This window comes from Neovison vison, chromosome 8 (assembly GCF_020171115.1).
Source record: "Neovison vison isolate M4711 chromosome 8, ASM_NN_V1, whole genome shotgun sequence".
NCBI classification, from domain to species: Eukaryota; Metazoa; Chordata; class Mammalia; order Carnivora; family Mustelidae; genus Neogale; species Neogale vison.
This window is the reverse complement of record NC_058098.1, coordinates 69,128,582-69,148,142: the sequence shown is the minus strand read 5'-3', so window position 1 is coordinate 69,148,142 and position 19,561 is coordinate 69,128,582. Positions and strand designations below refer to the sequence as shown.

The 19,561-nt window shown below is 52.2% G+C and overlaps 1 protein-coding gene across 1 annotated transcript in view; it reads left to right on the top strand.

The window, feature by feature from the left end:
• LOC122915421 (protein FAM178B-like) overlaps positions 1-17,732 on the top strand; it is a 48,598-nt gene extending 30,866 nt beyond the window's left edge. Inside the window, exons 8-13 of the mRNA XM_044262222.1 lie at positions 9,940-10,045; positions 14,318-14,326; positions 16,211-16,304; positions 16,573-16,749; positions 17,044-17,141; positions 17,633-17,732. Of these exons, the coding sequence (XP_044118157.1) occupies positions 9,940-10,045; positions 14,318-14,326; positions 16,211-16,304; positions 16,573-16,749; positions 17,044-17,141; positions 17,633-17,732 (584 nt within the window). The remainder of the gene's footprint in view (positions 1-9,939; positions 10,046-14,317; positions 14,327-16,210; positions 16,305-16,572; positions 16,750-17,043; positions 17,142-17,632) is intronic.
• Positions 17,733-19,561: the final 1,829 nt, after the last annotated feature.

Below are 19,561 nucleotides of genomic sequence, written 5' to 3'. Positions count from 1 at the left end.
CCACCCAGGCACTGGCTCTTCCCTCGTCTTAGTTCCTCTAGTTCTGTTTTAGCTGTTCCTATCTCACTCTGTTCTCAGGTGATTGGTTTTTGTTTTTCTTTCCTCAGGTGGTTTCTAAGCAGTCAAAAATCCCTTAGTCTATCTATTCGGTTGACACTTTGCACCCTTCACTGTCTCATTAGAGGTTGTCCTCACTTACCCTGACCTGCCTCTCATGGTGCAGGGGAGAGTTTCCCTCTGGGGTGGTTGGAGCAACCCATCCAGAGCGTCCAGCAGCCTCCCAGGATAGAGGCCCTGCCGAGAACAGCTGCCCCTTGGGCTCCACACAGCCTGGGATCCCATGTCCCGTGGTAGCAGTGGTGGCCATCCACGTACAAGGAGCACTCCTGTACGGGGCCCAGAGCCCAAGCCCTCTGTTCACGTGAGGGTGACCTTCACTGCTGACTTCACAGAGCAGGTGCCTCTCTCCCTGGGCCAAGGAGGCAAGCTGGGATCCAGCTGTACTCTTAATCCCCACACTGGTACTTCGAGAACATGGTGCAGACCCAAAGGAGCAGGCAAACCCTGTGAGGACCACCTTGGAGAGCCCAGCCCCCTCAGAGCTGTCATTTGCTGGGCCCAGCCCCTTCAAAGTCTCCAGTTGGAAAGTAACAATAACAGTAATTCAACTTCAGAATTGATCCTCATTTTAAAAACATATTATTGTCTATAGTGAGCATAAAAGTTGTTTCCTTGAAAATAATAGCTCACGTTTCTAGAGAGCTTGTGCCAGACCCTGAGTGCTGGGCCCAGCCTATCTCATTTAATCACCACGGCAAAAGTCTCCAAGTAGATACTGTGATTTTCCCTTTTCCTAACAGGGGGCTGGAAAGCCCAAGCTTCACACAATTTTCATGACCCACAGCCTCCTGGGGGACGCGGACCCCCAGTTCTAGCTCATTTATCACTTTATCTTCTTTTCTGTTTTGCCGTCTGTGCTCTAGAGTGCAGGGGCTGTGGCTTTGCTTGCCTTCGTTTTACCTTCTCTTGAGTTCCTGGTGGCTCCAGCAGCCGGGATGCAATAGACTCGGGCTGTATTCTTTGGATGTGCAGTTGAGTGTCGGGAATGTGTGCCTTGTCCGCAGCAAGACATCAACATCTTTTCCCACCAGCCCCTCTGATCCTGTGCTATCAGGCGACTTTGAAGCTGTGTGCGTGGGCCAGACTCCAGACGTGCTGTCCAGCTGTCCAAGGTCAGAAAGCGGGATCCGCCGGCCCTGTGAGGAACAGGCATGTGTGTGATACCCCAGCCCAGCCAGCATCTCCTTCGTGTCCCTGCCAGGGTTGTGTGCTGCCCCCCAGGTGGATCAGCACCTCCAACACGGTGACGACAGTGCCTGGCATGAACTTTTAAAACTCCCAGGTGCTTCTCATGTGCAGTCAGGCAGAGAGAGCACCAGGTTATGAGGCTTTAGCCACGTGCATAAACCTCACGCAGTAATATGGTGAGCACTTCTTCATGTTAGTCTTTCAGACCCTGATCAAAAAATCTCCATGGCTCCCCTAGGACACAGCCTCTAGCCCCAGTTTTCAACTGTGTCTAAGCTTTAAAAAGGACCAAGTCTGGGGTCCTGCCCTCTGAGACTGGCCTGGAGTACAGCCCGGGCAGGGGCATTTTAAAACCTCCCCCAGATGATTCCAGTAAACAGTGGGGCTGAGGACCTCTGAGTTCCTGCACCTTGAGAGCAAGGCTGAAAGCTGGGGGTATGCGGGGAGCTGGGGCTGCCTTCCGTGGGCTCCTCCCCACACCCATCCTACCCCAATCATCCCCCAGAGCATGTGTGGCTGGGTCCCTGTACGCTGTTCTGGAGTGAGGGCCACAGCTCTCTTTAGCTCGGTGGTTTCCCAATGTAGCTGCATTTCAGAATCTCTCGGGATTTCTTTTTTAATTCTAGAGCCCAAGCCAGGCTAATTAAACCACAGTAGTGGGGCACTGTGGGGGACAGCTGACAATAGTTTGTGAAGCTGCTCCCTAAGAGATTCCAGAATGTGTGCACAAGTCTGAGAACCACTGCATTCGGTTCTCAGCTGGGTCCTTGATCCAGAATGCAGTGAACCCCAGATCCCTTAGATGGCAGGGAGGGGCCGCCCACCCTGCTGTAGTGGGAGGGAGACATTTTCCGCTGTTCCCTTTTCTCAAGAGTTCCTTATTTTTATTGTTGTTGTTTAAAAATTTATTTATTTAGGGACGCCTGGGTGGCTCAGTTGGTTAAGCAACTGCCTTCGGCTCAGGTCATGATCCCAGCGTCCTGGGATCAAGTCCCACATTGGGCTCCTTGCTCGGCAGGGAGCCTGCTTCTCCCTCTGTCTCTGCCTGCCATTCCGTCTGCCTATGCTCGCTCTCGCTCCCTCTCTCTGACAAATAAATAAAATCTTTAAAAAAAAAATGTTAAAAATTTATTTATTTAGGAGAAAGTGAGCATGCGCAGGAGGTGCAGAAGGAGAGGGAGAATCCCAAGCGAACTCCAGGCTGAGCGCAGAGCCCAACACAGGGTGTGATCCCACAACCCAGAGATCAGACCCAAGCGGAAACCATGAGTCAGATGCTCAACACACTGTTGCCCCAGTTGCTGTTGTTTTAGAACAGTTTTAGGCTTACAGAATATTTGATCAGAAAGCAGTTCCCTATGACTCCCTCGGCCTACCAGCACCGCCCCCAGTGCACACTAGTTTCTTCTATTGACATCTTAGATTTGTACGGTGTATGTGTTAGGATTGATGAGGCACTATTGATAGATTATCATTAACTGAAGGCTATTGTTGAAATTAGGGTTTACTCTGGAGCGCTTTGGTGGCTCCAGCAGTCAAGCGTTCAACTTTTGATTTCGGCTCAGGTCATGATCTCAAGGTCCTGAGATCAAGTCCCACATGCGTTGGGCTCCATGCTCAGCAAAGAGCCTGCTTGTCCCTCTGCCCCTTCCCCTGCTCTCTCTCTCTCTCTGTCTCAAATAAGTAAATCTAAAAAATATTAGTGTTCACTCTGTGTGTGTACATTCTGTGGGTTTGGGGAAATGTATGACGTGTGTCCATCATTCCTGTGTCATACAGAGTAGTCTCGCTGCTCTGAACATCCTCTGTGCTCCCCCTGTTCATTCCTTCCCCTCTTCGTCCAAACCCTGGTAACCCTGGATCTCTTGGTTGTCTCTAGAGTTTTCCTTTTCCAGAACGTCATCTAGCTGGAATCATGCAGTATGTGGACTTTTGGGACAGGCTCCTTTCCCTTAGCAGTATGTATTGGAGGTTTCTCCGTGCCTCTTCGTGGCTTCTGAGCTTATTTCTTCTTGCTACTCAGTAGTAATCCACGGCCTGAATGTACCACAGTTTGCTAGCCATTCACCTCCTGAAGGATATTTTGTAGTTTCCAGTTTTTGACAACTACGAGTAAAGCTGCTGTAAACATTCCTGTGCGGCCTTCTGTGTGGGCATACATTTTCATTTCATTTGGGTAAATACCAAGGAGCACAATTGCAGGATTGTGTGGCAAGAGTGTTTTTAGTTTTGTAAGAAACCACCAGACGGTCTTCCAAAAGGGCTCTTTCGCATTCCCACCAGCAAAAAACGAGAGTTCCTGTTGCTCCACGGCCTTTTCAGCGTTTGGTATCTTTTGTTTCATTTTAGGTAGACATCAGGAATATTCCAGAAATTTCAGGTTCAGAAATCCAAAGTGAGAGAAATCCTGAAGGGCCATGCATTCAAGGGACATTACTGGGAAGCTCTTGATTGACTCTAAATCCGTCTCATATTCTTGCTTTTTAAATGTGAGAGGGTGGTTTGCTCCTGCCTTCCTGAGTCATACTGAGGGGGCCTTGCATCATTAAAAATAACCCAATAGTGCATCCTGAGGTAGGAAAGTGAGGAAGTGGTTGCCTAGAGTAGAGACACGACAGCTGGGCCTCTGGCAGCCATCCTGGACCATGAGGCGATCTTAAGGAGAGGCACATGCTGAGAAGGGCAGAGCAGAAGGGCACTCAAGATCCTACAGATCAGTCAGGTCCCTGCACTAGTGTGAGCCACCTGCTTCTAGACTTTTTCATCAGAGAGAAATAAAATTCTAGCTTATCTAAGCCCAGGTAGGTTTTTTGTTTTGTTTTCAGTCTTTTTGTTATTTTTCAGCAGAACCTAGTTCTAGCAGCTCTGGCGGTTTGGTGGTTTGGCACAATGCAAGTCTGTCCTACACAGGGGGGCCAGCAATGCTCCATGGTGTTAGGTGACAGTGGTGTCAGTTACAGAGGGCAGGAGAGAGGAGAGGTGGCCTGGGGACGGCCTCACCTACCCTATACACGCCCTCACGCCCATGAACAAAAGGACCAGGGGCTGACACGGACTCTGTGTCAGGGCGGGGTGGGGGTGTGATTGAGCTGGATGGGTGCTCTGTGTGTGTGTATGTATGTGTGTGTGTGTGTGTGGATTGGCACTGTATGTCTGGTGTGTATGTCTGGTGTGTGTCATGATATGTGCAGTGTGTGTACAGATGGGGGTGTGTGCATAGTATGGGTGTGGTATAGGTGTGCACAAGTCTGTGTGTAGGTGGGTGTTGTGTGTGTCTGTGGTATATGGTGTGCAGGTATGGGGTGGGGGGGGTTGTGTGAGTTTATATGACTGTGTGTAATGGGTGTCTATGGGGAGGTGTGCATGGTGGGTGGATTTGGGGGTACATGTGTGTGTGTGAGGGTGTGGGGGTGGGGAGTGTCAGCTGGATTACAACAAGGCAGGCATGGGGTTGTAGGGCACCAGCAGGAGGTCCTTAGCTCAGGGTGAGCAGGTAGGAAAGGGAAAGCGAAGGGGTCATTGGGATGGGTTGCATGGCAGGGAAAGAACAAAAGGAAGACTGGAAAGAATGTGGGTAGAGCCGTCTGGAGAAGGAGCCAGTGGGGATGGGAGGCTAGAAGAGCTACCGGGTCGGAAGCTTATCCCGCCCCAGACATGCTTCTGTCCCTGGTGAGAGGCAGCACCAAGCCGGGACAAAGCCAGGCTCCTTCCCCTGCTAACACTGTAGTTGGGCCAATGAGATGCGCATGTTTTTAAAATACGGACTTGATGGAATTTTGTGTATTTACCACATACAGGGATTACTCCATCCTCCTGAGACCACTTGCTTCCTGGCCCCAGTAGGCAGGGTGGGTGTGGTGCGGGCAGGCGGGGCCCGAGGACCCAGAGGGGGTCCCACAGGGCCAGTCAAGAAGGTTGTTGGCTTCGAACAGGATAGAAATCAAAGTGAGCCAGGAGGAAGTGAGAGCAGAGTTGATCCAATAGCATCAGTGATAGAGTATACCAGATGGGTTGTGCGAGGGGCTCAGAAGGGAGAGGAGAGTGAGTCTTTCCTTTGCTTGGGCTCTGGGCTTTTCATTGATAATGGTGCCCATGTATTCTCAGGAACCCAAGAACTGGTGAGAACAAGGACAAGGGTCCAGGCGTCCTCCACAAGTCACTTATGCCCAGGAGCCATGGGATCTTAGTGTCAATGTCTAAGGTCGTTGAGTTTGGAATAGGTACCTGAGGACCCCACCCAGTCCCTCCTTGGATGTTATCGACTATGCCGGAAAACTCCAAAGAAATCATGCACACCTTGACCTTTACAGTTAGGACCTATGTTATTTGTACTCTAAGGTGTGTGCAAGGTGGGGCTGCGGGTCCTAGCAAGAACAGAAACAGGGAGAGAAGCAAAAAGGTCTTTCCTGTCTCACGTGGGTCTGCCTCCCGCTTTCTGTCCTTAGCCTCTCACCCCTGGGCATCGCACCCCTCCGGCACCCTGGGTTCCTGGCTGGGCCCAAAAAACAAGGAATGGCAGCCTGGCCTCAGGGTGCACCCAGGGCTCCTCCTCCTGTCTCTAGCTCCCCCCGCCTCTACCCCCACAGCACCCCAACTGCCTTTCATTCCCAGCCATTTATAACACCTGGCTTCACTTGATGTGTTTATTCTTCATGTGTTTTGTCTGTTTCCCTGCTCAACCATCAGCTCCATGAGACCAGGACTTTGTCTCTTTTGTTCACTGCTGGGCCCCCAGCGTTTAGAAGAATGCCTGGTGTCCAGTTACTGTTTACTGAGCAGTGAAAAGTTTAAATGACAGGCTGAAGCTGATTGCCTAAAGCCACTGATATTGAGACACGTGTAAATTTAAATATAGAAGGTCAGAGGGAAATTAAGTAATCACAATCAGGAGGACAAGAAACGGTGAGAGGGGCGCCTGGGTGGCTCAGTTGGTTAAGCGTCTGACTCTTAACGGGTTTTGCTCAGGTCCTGATCTCATGGCTCATGGGATGGAGTCCTGGCTCCATGCTCAGGGCGGAGTCTGCTTGGATATTCTTTCCCTCTGCCCTCCCCCACTCCAGCATGTGCACTCACTCCCATTCTCTCTCTCAAATAAACAAATAAATCTTTTTTTTAAAAATGTAAGATTTTTTTAAAAGAAAACCACAGACCCAGTATGGCGTCACTTAGGCCAAGTCACCAAACGGGCTTAAAACCTAACCTAACTACAGTTTCTGCCTCCCTCCCCACCCCCCTTAAGTCTGTCAGGCATTTTCTGATAGACGTCAATGAGGTAATCTATCTGTATAATAAGACCCCCCTGCCCTTTCCCCTAAGGGAAGGTTACCTTTCAGGGAACAATCCTTTCTTTTCTTTCACTAATAACATTCTTGCCCCACCCTCCTCCCTATAAAAACTCTTCTGTTTTGTTCAACTCCTTGGAGCGCCCGGCTCCCTGCTGGGGGGGTCCTGCATGATGGCAGAATGGCTTAATAAAGCCAATTGGGTCCTCTTAACTGGGTTCGATTATGTTCAACAGATAGTAAGCTTCCCCTCAAAGTTGTGAGGCCGCTCCAGTTGGGATCTGGGCTCAAGTCTGATGAGGTAGTTGCTTACTTTTCCTGAGGAATAAGCACCTCCCTATTATGGCTGGTGGGGACACCCTTCCTGGAGAATTGTGGGGTCTCTAAGATGGCGTCAAGAATCAGGACCCAGGCAGATGGTTGGCCCTCCTCAGGCAGCTATCCTGAACATTCATTAACCATTCGATTTGGGGTTCCGGGGAGGGGGAGAAAGAGACCAGAGTCGGGCAGACCCTGTGCCCTGTCATCAACCCGCTAAGGCCCAGAATGGGATCTGCTGTGTGGGAAGGGGTGATGGAGGCCTGTGGAGGGGAGCTGCTGGGCCAGCATGTCAAGCCGAGGGAGGTTCTTGGGATGTGTGTGTGGTTTTCCCATTCCGTGACAGTGGTGCCAGGAGAGCGGAGGCGGTGGTGTTACGTGAAGTAACGCTTCTTCTGAGGCACAGATGGAAAAGTCACTTTTATTTTAGGCCCCGTGCTTTTCCTCCCCTGCCTTCCCCCAGAGCATGGGTTCCATCCCAGGAAAACCACCCAGAGGGCCGCTTCCAGACTCTCAGCCTCGAAGCAGAGCCTGGGAGCTCAGGGCTGCCAGCACTGGCATTTAAAAAGGCACAGGGCCTCTGCTGCTCCCCTGGGGAATGGCCTCCAGGGACTGTAGTGTGGGTGTGGAGTAGCGGAGGGAGGGAGCTAGAGCTGGCAGCCTGGCTGAGTTCTGGTCTGTGTCAGCTTTCCGGAAAACCCCCCTTTCCGGACACTCCATGCTTAGGAGAAGCTGAGCGCATGGCCTAGTTAGAGGCAGTGTTAATTAGGCGCTCTCGGGCGCCGGTCATCATCCTCATTGTCCTCATCACTTAGCCAATTTCCAGTGCTGTTGATGGGGCCTGATACATCCCGAAGCAGCCCAGGCCCCTTGCTCTGAAACCTCTCCTGACCTGTCAGCCGGGTGTACCACCTGTCAGCAGTGGTGCAGAGCCATTCCCAGGTGGGGGCAGGGAAGGGGACAGCGCGTGGCTCCAGGTTTGGAGCTAGTGGCATGCCGCACCCGCAGCCGCTGCTCCCAAGAGACTTTAAACAAGCAGCGGATGCACCTGCACGGGCTGAGGAGGAGGGTTGAGGGCAGCTGAGCACAGCACCCTTTGGGGTCCTACACTGCTGGCAGGCTGTTCCCCCCGGCCCCAGCTGGGCCTCCAGGGCCTCACCCTAGGCCAATTCTCTTTGCACACACATCCTCCCTCCCTGGAAAGTTCGTCAGCCCGCCCACACGTGCGTGTGCGAACGTGCACAACCCCCAAGGGGCCTAGTAAACAGCGCTCGCTCGCGCGCTCTCTCTCTCTCTCTCTCTAGTGAAATCTCATTGTGTTTTGCAGACTTCATTCTTCTCAGCTCGTTTGTAAGCGGGCAAGGGGTATCATTACTCTTACTTGTTAAGTTGCCTGAGAGGAAAAAAAACAAACAAGAAAGTTTTTCCTCCTCCCAGAGTCTAATTACTTGTTGGGTGAGCCCCGACCCATATACATTTCTAAAGAGAGAGACACCGGATGCCAGCGGAAGAGAGGGCCTTGGACAGGGTTCAGAGACCCTCTGACAGCCATACCAGACTGTTGCCACAACTTCTCAAGGTGCTGAGGATGCTTTGTTTCTCACCTTGAGCTGCCATGCTCTTCCATGCTTCTCTGCCATGGTCATTTCTGTCCTTTGCTGTCTACCTGCTTCCTTTCCTGTGACCTGTGCCATGTTCCCTCCCACCCGCACCCTCACCCCCGCCCCACCCCCCACCCCCAGCCTACTCAGTAGGCTCTCTGAGTAGGCTCTTCACCTTTCCCCTGCTTTGCTTTTGAATACACTCTCCTGTATTTATTTCTCTCCCTGACTCCCCTCTCTCCTAGACCGAGAGCTCCCTGAGGTCAAGGTCTTCCCCACCTAAACCCTGCCACCTTTTTATCCTGGGCGCCTGGAATGGTTCCAGCACACGGGAGGACCCACTGAAGTGGGCCTTTCAGAGGGAACTCGTAGCCCCAGAATGGTTAGGGCCAGCCACCTGCTGCTAACAGCCTATTTGCCCCATTTCCAAGCTCTTGATTCCGCCTCATCTGTCAAAGTCGACATCCGTCAACATCCCTGACGTGGCCAGCTTATCTTACCGCTGGTCTTCAGTTTCCCTCCCCACCCTCCAGGCACTACGTGTGTCCAGCGGGCCCTGCCCTCATGGAATTTACATTCTAATGGGGAGACATAGAAGAGAGGCCCAGTGTATCAATCAGTAAGATGCTGTAGAGGAAGAACCAGTGTGGAGACGTGGACTCCGCCTTTCTGTGGGGTATGGAGAGGTCAGGAGCCTGTGGGAGGCAGACAGGTTTGCAGCCATCTTTGGGAAATAGGATCCTCCACACTGGTTTTTGTTTTTCTAGTTTCCTGGTTCTCAAAAATGTCCTTAAGTAGTCTGACAGAAGAAAGCCCCGAGTCCGGAAGGTTTTCCCTCACTGTTGGTGAGATCAGATTACGGGTCATGTTTTGTCAGACTAGTCAAGAGACAGTGCTACCTTGAGCTCAGGCTGGCTGCAGAGACACGTCCTAGGCTGCGGGGAGGGCCCTGGGCTGGAATCCTGGACCTGGCAACACCCTGCTGTTGCTGCAAGGACAGCACCGAGTCAGCACGAGGCCCAGAGCTGGCCTCAGCCCTTAGCGGCGAAGGGCCCGGGGCTGCTGAGACTTGTGTCTTCCGCATCTTGCAGTTCTGAGGTCTTCATCGGGCTCCGCTCTGGGCAGTTCAGCACCCCGACGGTTGCCTGATGGAGCAGGTCAGGGCACCGTCATCCTTGGGCCCTTGCACTTCAAGGTGGCCAGAGCTTAAAGACAGGAGAATGAACGAACAGGTTCCCAAAGCTCCAATGCATGTCTCAAAACCCCTAGTTGCTGGATTCCTCCAGAAAATACCTGCGGTGCCCGACAAGGCAGGAACAGGTCCCCTTGGGCTAAGCTGTCCAGGGGCTGTCACACCCTGCCCTCCCATGGGAGTAGTATGCTGTATCCCATCCGCTGTCCCTGACCCTCTGCCCTCCTTGGCCTGACAGATGGAGACAAGCAATGGTGGTGCCCCTCGCTGCAAGAGGTCATGGAAACATTCCACAGCTTGGGAGCCCACAGCCCTGCGCTGGACCCCAGTCAGCCTGGTGGGAGGTGAGTACTTCCCCTTCCTCACTGTCCTTTCCCTTCCAACCCCTCGACTTGTCCACCTTAGATACATACAGGTTTTTCCCTATCAGTTACACCTCCATCAAAATGGTAAAACAAGGGACGCCTGGGTGGCTCAGTTGGTTGGACGACTGCCTTCGGCTCAGGGCGTGATCCTGGAGTCCCGGGATCGAGTCCCACATCAGGCTCCCAGCTCCATGGGGAGTCTGCTTCGCTCTCTGACCTTCTCCTCGCTCATGCTCTCTCTCACTGTCTCTCTCTCTCAAATGAATAAATAAAATCTTAAAAAAAAAAAAATGGTAAAACAAAACAAAACGAAACATTAGCCGAGAAAGAAAGATTCATTCTTCTCAACGTGTATTCATGCTAAAAAATATTCAAGTATTTCCTATTCTAGAAAGGTAATACAGCATAACGGGCCATTCGTTGTACAAAACTATCTGTCTCATTATTGTTTGTGGTCTGTATCCTCAACTCCATAAGCATTGTGAGTTAGAAAAATGGAAGATTCTCTCTGATTAGTATTTGAAATTGTGTGCATTTGGGGGGAGTAAAAAAAATTTCCCAAACTCGGGCTCTTAGCCCCCATGCTGAAGCTGTCTGAGGGATTCTAGAACAACCACACACGAGTACCCGTGGATATGGGCATCACACCACGAATGGCAAACGTTCCAGTAATTGATCCTGCTCCCAGCTTCGGGAGACGGAAGAACAAGGCAGGGGTGGGTCCTGCTGCTTGGGCTGACATCTTTTCCTGCCCCTCAGTGACTCAGAGCCCTCCCCGCTCCTCCTCTTCCAGGACATGTCCCAATCTCTGTGGTCTACCTCCAAGCCTCAATTTTGGCCCATTACCTAATAACAACTCATGGCCAGCAAGGCACAATCTTGCATGTAATTTCCACAATGGCCCATTTGTTTTGTGGGTGCCCCCTTTGTGCACTGGGCTGGGTTGGGGGGTGGGTACTAATTTGCATGCCCATTGTCCCTGCCCTCTAGGAACAGAGCCATACAATATGTAAATGACTGTTGTTGGGTGGACAGCAATTAGGTCTAGGTTGTAAAAGTGTTACATATTGTAAACTTGTTCTACAAATAATATTACATTCAAACGCTCTCTTGATGATTCTTTGAGAAGATTTAACAGGGTGTTTAGAGCCCTGGACAGGCTGTTACACAGGAGCACAGCACCCCCGTCCTGGTGACAAATCTTTGGGCCCCAGGAGGTGCAGGGACCCTTTTCCCTGCTGTGGCGGACAGGCGGGTGTTCCTGAACAGGGAAGGCCAACACTTTCATAAGAACCTGTTCCACGACTGTGTTTAGTAATAGTCTGCCAAACTAAACCAGACCAAACCACACTTGCTCAGCTATAAATACCCCACGCATGTGCCAGCCTGCCTCGCTCCTGCCTTGCTCCTGCCCCTCTCCCTTCCCGCAGAGCTCCACATCTGGTGTAATAAGCCACTTGCCTCTTCCCCAACACAGAGCTTCAATCACCCCGCCTTCTAGAAGGAGTCAGGGGAAGAATTACACTTAGAAAAACAAATGCAGGTGGGAGGGGGGCTTAGGAGCCTGTGGGGTTGGAAGAGCTATTTCTAACTGTCCTGATGAGCACTTGGTGTCCACCTGGAAAGTGAGAGGTGCCACCGCAGACAGAGGCTTATAACCACCCAATTTACTCCACGCCCTGCAAAGTGCCACTTTCTCCGCCCCCCTTTTCCCTTCCCCCCAGGATTCCATGGCTTCCTGCTCCCTGTGCGTTGTCCGGGACAAATCCATCCTCTCTGGAGGCCATGGTGGGGGTTGGGGGTGCACAGGTGGGCATCAGAACAATGGCTGTGTAAATCTGCCACCTCAAATTCTTGGGAACACAAAGCCTGGCACGCAAACTTCCAGCTCAACCAGGCAGTTTGCCCTGTGTGAGAGGAAGGCAAACCCACGTGGTCCCAGAGTGTCGTCAGAGCTGCGTGGTCAGTCACATCACCAGACGTGCCGTTTGGACACCCTTCCTCTTCCCTTGGGCCTCATGTTGTTGGCCGTGATTCCCCGGAGAGGCCTCAGAACCAGCCCAGAGGAGCTGGCCAATGGCTTCAGGGCTGACTTGCTTATTGTGGCCCTGTGGAGGTCTTTCTGCCTGAACACAGCCTCTTTTTGAAATGCAAACACATCCTGGAGACCCTTCCAGTGCCCTCCCCGAGATGTGAGGTAGCAGAGATGGCTGGGTGAGTTACCTGGGCTGCTTGCTGGTCTCTGCAGTTGGGGAGGCTCTGGAAGTCATAGGGTTGGAAAAGAGCTCTTCTAACTGCTCAGGAAGATCTGGGAATGTTCTGGCATCTCCTCCACCGGGGAAATGGAATCCTTCATAGACACATGGACCACAAGAGGAACATCAGGGCAGGCTGCCTTCTCCCCACTGTCTTCCTCATCCTGTTCCTGACCAAGCTCAAGTTCATCCCATGCCAGCTGGCTCCGTGTCACTCACCGCTCTGCAGACTTCCGGGGATGTCCTAATCTAGGGCTCCTTGAAGAACAGGTGCTCTGGGGCCCCTCCTGGGCACCCACAGAGCCCTCACATTGACCAAGGTTGGAAATGAGGGGTGGAGATATCACTGCACGTGGCCCCACACCTGGGCTGTCTTTTTAATGTCTGTGGGAAAGACTGTCTTTCTTTCACCATTTGTTCTTAATCTCCGATTTCCTTGAAACCCATCACCATCTCATCGAATGCTTCAAGGTCTCCTTTCAAACGATGCAGTCTTTCTCCCGCTGGACCATGCGATGTCCACCTCATTGCAAACACAGTAGCCCTCTGCCCAGTGACAAGACTGGGGAGGGGGGAATCAGGAGGGTCTCTGGGGGCAAAAGGGCAAAAGAGGGACCAGATCCGAACACCCGACCAGGAAGCAGAGGGGAGAGCTTGAGGGAGAGCTTGAGAGCAGACACTCTCCATCACGGGCTCCCGTCTCACCTTGGAAGGTGGGGAAGGCCCTTGGTCACCAACAGCTGGTCTTCCAAGGCTGCTCCCACCTTACAAAAGCCCAGCTGAAAGTCCAAGTCAGATAAGTCAGATACACGGGACTGGCCCACCAAACTGCCATAGGCAGGTGCTGGGAACCTCCATCCACTCCGTTCTCTGAAAGGGCAGCCTGGTGCAGAGGCCAAAGGGGTAACTCCATGACAGTTAATCCATTGAAAAGGTATCCTATCCAGTGTGGGGGAGGCTGGTCAGTGGCCATCTCAGGACACTGTAATCTGACCCAGATAAAATGTACTTCTTTCCCTTCCCATTAGCTCAGCATCGATTCGCCTTCGCAGCATTGACCTCGGCTCGTAGGGCCTGGACGGGTCCAGTCTGGTTCAGCAGTACAAGCCCAGGGGAGAGCATTGCCTGCAGGGTGGGGCCCTGACCCCTGGGTGCCTTGAGGATGGCTCACGGTTACAGAGGTGCTGTGATCATCCGCCTCTCTTACCATCCCCCTGCTGAGAATGTCAGTGTACCCTACAGACTGTAACTTGGTATGGTTTTCAACCCTTGGGGAAAACAAATCCAGAAACGGGGGTAGAGGTCAGTGACATACCCCTCTTAAGATTACTTGTGAGTGTAGAACAGTGTCATCATAACCCAACCTCCAGCTCCCGGGTGTTGGCCACAGGCTGAGCCCAAACCCAGCCAGCTGGAGGTCGGGGCTGAGGGGCAGGGCTGGGACAGAAAAAGTGCTTTGTCGATGGAGTCCAGTGGTGGGACCGTCACCTTGCTCTTAACCTGCGAAGTCCAAGAGGGGCGCGGGGTGCTAGGCTGTGAAGGCCTGTGCTCTGGGGCCTCCCGCTCGGAGTGTGGAGATGGAGGCCTGGGCATCAGCGGATGCCACATCCCAGAATAGCAGTCACAGATGCAGCTGGTCCGGTGAAGTCGTTCCTCAGAGCCTCGGAAAGGGAAGGGACAGAGGACCCCATTACATTGCCTGCTGTGCCCAAGGAGAGGGCGGCGCTGGAAATGCTGGAGCACGCACTGGGAGTCTGTCGGGCCTCTCCACTTGCCACAGACACACTTCCCTCCCCAGCTCACGTTTTCCACACTCCTGCTGCCTCTGGCAGCGCCAGCCTGTCGGAAAGCCCATTCCTCTTCAGCGGAGTCACAGTCAGTTCTGTGCCCGCCCCCACCCTTGGGGAAGTCTGAACGTGTTCCCACTCGAGCTTCTGGCCCCCACGCCTGCTCACAGGGTGGAGCGGACCAGAACACCTCTCCTGCACGGACACAGATCCAGCAGGTGCCCAGATGTGCACACGCAGCCTCACCCATTCCCTGGCCCTAATAAAGGCTGAACTCTGGAAGAATGGCCAAGCCCAGTCCTAACCACTGCCCCCGCCCTGACTTCCGTGCATAGACACCAATTCCCCTAGTGCCTGGAGATGGATTTCTCCTCCTTCCCCTCTGAGAAGCAGCACCAGTGTCAAGTAAAGAAGACCAGAGAGTCTTCCTGGAGCCTGCTGGAACAGAGGGCTGCCCCTTTGTCAGCAGTCTGATGGCTACCCTCAAGGCTGCCCTAGTCAGCAGAGTTGCTATACTCCATACCTTCGTTTGCAGAGAGCCCGCTGTTCTCGAGAGCTCCAAGCCAGTTGGTAAGAGTGGAGAAGTGGATGAGACGGCACACAGAGCCTTGTCGTAAGCTCACCTCAACGGTGTCCAACAATTAGCAGTGTACACTGGACCAGAGAGAGAATCATTTAGTGAGACGGATGCTACTGTCTTCTGTCCAGCGAGTGGACATCTGGGAAGTTTGTGCAAGTGTGGTGCAGCTCTGCTATCCCCTGATGGCCCTCCCACCAGAAGGCCCTTGCCACTCTGAGTGTGACTCTAGTCTTTAAAGAGGTGTTGTTGTTGTTTTCCTATGACCCTAAGCTCTAACTTTCTCTGAGCTCAAACAGATAGATTTGTCTTGCACTGGGCAAAACTAGCCGTGTCGCTAGATAGCATGTTAGTGTGACACCTGTGGAGGGGTTCTCAAAGATCATTTCTACTCCAAATTTCCACATATTACTGGCTGACATTGGAAACTGGCCCCCACATAAGCTACCATGTGGCATACTTTTCCACACATGCAAAGAGTCACTGTACTGCTATGGACAAAGGCTATTCTTTTTTTCTTTTTTCTTTTTTTTTAAGATTTTATTTATTTGACACAGAGCGAGGGAGAGAGGGAGAGAGACAGAGAGCAAGCACAAGTAGGGAGAACAGCAGGCAGAGGCAGAAGCAGGCTCCCTGCCGAGCAAGGAGCCAGACATGGGGCTCAATCCCAGGACCCTAGGATCATGACCTGAGCTGAAGGCAGCTTCACTTCACTGACTTCAGCCCCTCACTTCACTGACTGAGCCACCCGGGTGCCCTACAAAGAAATTTCTTGAGGAAGACTCTTTCGGGGCAATGGAGTAGGATTTTCTAGTCTTTGAGTTCCTGAGAAGAAAATCCAGGGGCCTGGCTGGAATGGCAGCAGTTGGGAGCCGGCCCCCAGGGATCCCCACCTTCTGGCATTCCTCCCCCGTGTGGCTCCCACTCCCACACGGAGTCTGGATGGCCTCTGCAGACCGTAGAGATCAGCAGAAGTGATGGGGATGTCACCTCCAAGACCAGCTTATAAAGGCTGCGGCTTCTGTCTCTCATTCTCCCCTCTCTCAGATCACTCACTTTGGCGGAAGCTGGCCGCTGAGTTGAGGAAGCCTGTGGAGAGCCCCCCAACCCTGACGTCCCGTGTAAGGACCTGGAAGCCTGCTGGCAGGCACATGAGTGAGCTTGGAAGCAGTTCCTCCAGCCCATTCCATCCTGACATGACAGCAGACCCACCCCCAACATTTTGGAGGCAATGTCCCAAGAAACCCTGAGCCCTGGCCTCCCAGCTAAGCCGCTCCCAGATTCCTGACTCTCAGAAGCTGCATGACATAATAAATACTTGTTGTTTTTAAGCCTCTGTGTGTTGGGGTGATTTGTTATGCTGCAGTAGAGGACCCGTGCACACAGGGCATGAGTGTCCCAGGCTGCATGGGCCATCCTCAGGCTCCCTGCTCTTGAGCAGCCCCCCCACCCCGCTCCCTGCCTCAGTTCTCCCCTTGCGTCCACCTCCTCTCATGTCCTTCCTTTTGTTTTTGACTTACCTTAGAGTGCTTAAAAACGACATCAACCTGAGCTGGAGTCAGCAGCAGGACAGCCCGCCAGAGACTGCCTTGGACCTTAGCCTGAGCTACATCTGTAAGGTTAGTCAGACACGCACTTCTGTTCACTTCTGTTCACTTTCCAGACCTGCTGGGCAGGTGCACGTGGTCAGTACCACATCGAAAGCCCACAGTCCCCACGACCGGGCCTGCCACCCGAGTACCCCATGGGGGGCTTGACTCTGGGCTTCACTGCTTGTTTTTCTCAGCCACTGCACAGCCCAGACACGGGGCTCACAGAGCCATCCCCTCCTGCCCTGCCGGGCCCCCAAGGGAGGCCCTCCCTGCCCTAGCTCTCTCTCCGCTCCAGTTCCTGGCACTGTGTGCCCTAGCCCAGCCAACGGCCTACACCGATGGGGAGCTCTTGGGCCTGATTGAGCTCCTGTGCCGAGCTGGCCTAGATGTGGGGCTCCGCCTGCTACCCAAGACTGATCTTCAGCAGCTTCTGCTTCTGCTCCTGGAGAACATCCATGAGTGGCCCGGGCAGGTACCATGAACCCCCAAGCCAAAGCCCAAGCCCTAGCCTCCTCTTTAATGTCCTGAGCCTCCTCCCACAGCCTCATCACTAGGGACTGAAGTCGTACCTCGAGTGCACTCCATGGGAATAGCAGGCTTGGAGGTCACCAGGAGGCCAGGGAACATTCTCACCAGTCCCTGGCCTCTGTGACTGCCACCCCCCTGGCCCCTTAGTCTCTGGCTTCCGCCCTAAGAGGGCTGGTGGGGAAATCAGGGTGAAGGCATGCCCTCCTGCAGCCCACCTTGCTTCCTGCCGTCCCCACAGCTCCAGCCGCTGTGCTGTACCCTGAGCAAGGTGTCAGATCACCACCACAACCTGCTGGCTCTCGTGCAGTTCTTCATGGACGTGACCTCTCGGAGCAGGTGGGTGCTGCTCCACCCCTGCCTCCTCCCTCTGAAGCTCATCCCTTCCCCTGGGACATGGTGGGGTGTGGGGGTCCATAATCCTCCCCATCAGCCCCAACAAACCTCCCCCTCCTGCCTGATCTCTAACACCCAGGAGAAGGAACTAAAAATACAACTCACTAATGAGTTCATTACGAAAGGAAAAAAGCCTAATTTTCTTAACATGGTCTTATTAGCAAAACAATTGCCTTATACAATTAGCTTCTGACTGCAGCAACGCCCCCCCCTTCCTTCCCACTGCCTGCTCCTTCCCAGCCCTTGGTAGAGGGTTCCTTCTTGTCCCTCAGACCTCAGTTGCATTATGTCCCCTAATCCCTCCTCCCCCAGCCCTCTCCCAAACCCTCAACTCATCATTCTGCTTTGTTTTCTGCACAGCCTGGCTTGCTGCCAGAAATTTATTTTACTGTTTGTTCCTTGTTTTTGGTGCCTTTCCTCCATGTTACCTCCAGGAGAGCAGGTCCCTTAGTGGAGTCACTGCCTTATCTCCCAGCATCTAGAATAGTACCTGATGTGCTCTTGGCAGTCTGTTCATCCTTTTCAAATGAATGAACGAGGTGAATGAACTCAGCGCTCTGCTCCCCCAAGGGTGAGACCCAGTCACTGGACCTGGCTCCACCCAGTCTATCCTCCCCTCCTTCCTTCCCCCACTTTATAGGCTACAGCCAAAGTGAATTCCTTGCCCTTCCCAGAGCAGACCATTCCTCATCAATCCTCTCTTCTCACTTAGAATGATGGCCCTCCTCACCCTTGCAACCGGGCCCATCCTAGGGCCTTTCAGGAAGACCCCCAACCTCCCAGGCTTCACAGCCATCTCCTTGGTAACCCTATCCACGGGGGCCATTCCCCTGCACCTCTCTCCCCAGAGGCAGCTTCTGGAAGCAGGCTGGGCACTCCATTCAGACCTATATCCCAGGACCCAGTGGGTGCAGTCATGCTGAGCTTCAGTCCTGAGATGGAGAATTCAGTCTCTTGTCTGTGAATAAAGAGAGGAGGCCTCTCCACAGTCCTGAAAGGGAGTTGTTGCTCTTTATTTGAAAGAACTGGGCTTCGAGAAGCTCTGTCTGAGGCCTTTAGGTGTGAACACTAAAGCAGTGCCTCAGTGGGTGCCATCTGCATTAAGCCCAGACGTGTGGGAAGTCTTGCCATAGGATCTGAAGAGGCTGACCTCTGCCTCCAGGCTCCCTGCTCAGCTCCAAACACCTAGTCCGCTGTGTCGCAGAGTCAGAAATTGTAGGCTCAGAGGTCTCTCCCATCCCCAGTCTGTTACGCCCATTCATCCTAAATCCTGTCCATTCTGAGTTCCAAATCCCAAATCCTGTTTGTGGTTGCCTGTCCATGTTAGCTCAGTGAAAACAGATACCCTGTCTGGGTCTCAGCCACCTCTGTCCCACCTGCTCCTGCTTTCATGTCCCATCTCTCACCTGGATGGATGTTGGCAGTGGCATTCTGACTCCCCCCTCGAAGTCTGTCTGCTGTATGGATGTATGGGATTATTGTGTGTCTGCCTTACCTTCAGGCCAAGTCCAAACCTCCAGGGCCCATGTTGTCCCACCCAATTTCCCATGTGCTCCCGACAGGCCACATTATTGGTACTTGCTTATCTTCCTTTCTTCCTTTCTTTTTCTTTTAAAGTAGGCTCCATGCCCAACATGGTGCTTGAGCTTACCACCCTGAGATCAAAAGTTGCATGCTCTACCGAATGAGCCAGGCACCCCTGTCAGTCTCGCTTTCATGTATTTATATATACATGTATGTGTATGTCTACATACATATATGTATGTGTATGATGAACTTCATTAATTTTCATAGCCGTGTAGTGTTCCCAGGTATACATACAACCAGGGTACACGCTTTGTACATCTATGTAAATATTTCTATAGGATAAACTCTTTGAAGTGAAATTGCAGTCCTAAGGTATATACAAGGTATATATATAAGGTATATATATATATTTAAAATTTGGCCTCTAACAAAAGCTGTATTAATTAATAATACCGCCAATGGACATGAAAATGTCTGTTTCTCCACTGTGCATTCTCAGTTTTGTTTTTAAGTTTTAGTCAATCTGGTAAGTGAAAAATGTGATCCTGTGGTTCTGATTTTTATTTCTTGGACTCCCAGTGAATTTGAGAATCTTTTTATATGTTCATTGGCCTTTTGTGTTCCTCTTATTGTAAATTATATCTTGATACTTCTTGCCCATTTTTCTGTGGGGCAGTTAATCTTATTAACATATTGGTTGTTGCTTATTCTATATGTTTCAGCACTGTATTTTCTTCTAAGTGTATATGTCTTTTTTTTTTTTTTTTTTGCACATCCTTTTTAAACCGTGTGTGATATCTTTCGTTGAACTGAGGTTTTGGGTTTTTCTAAGTTTT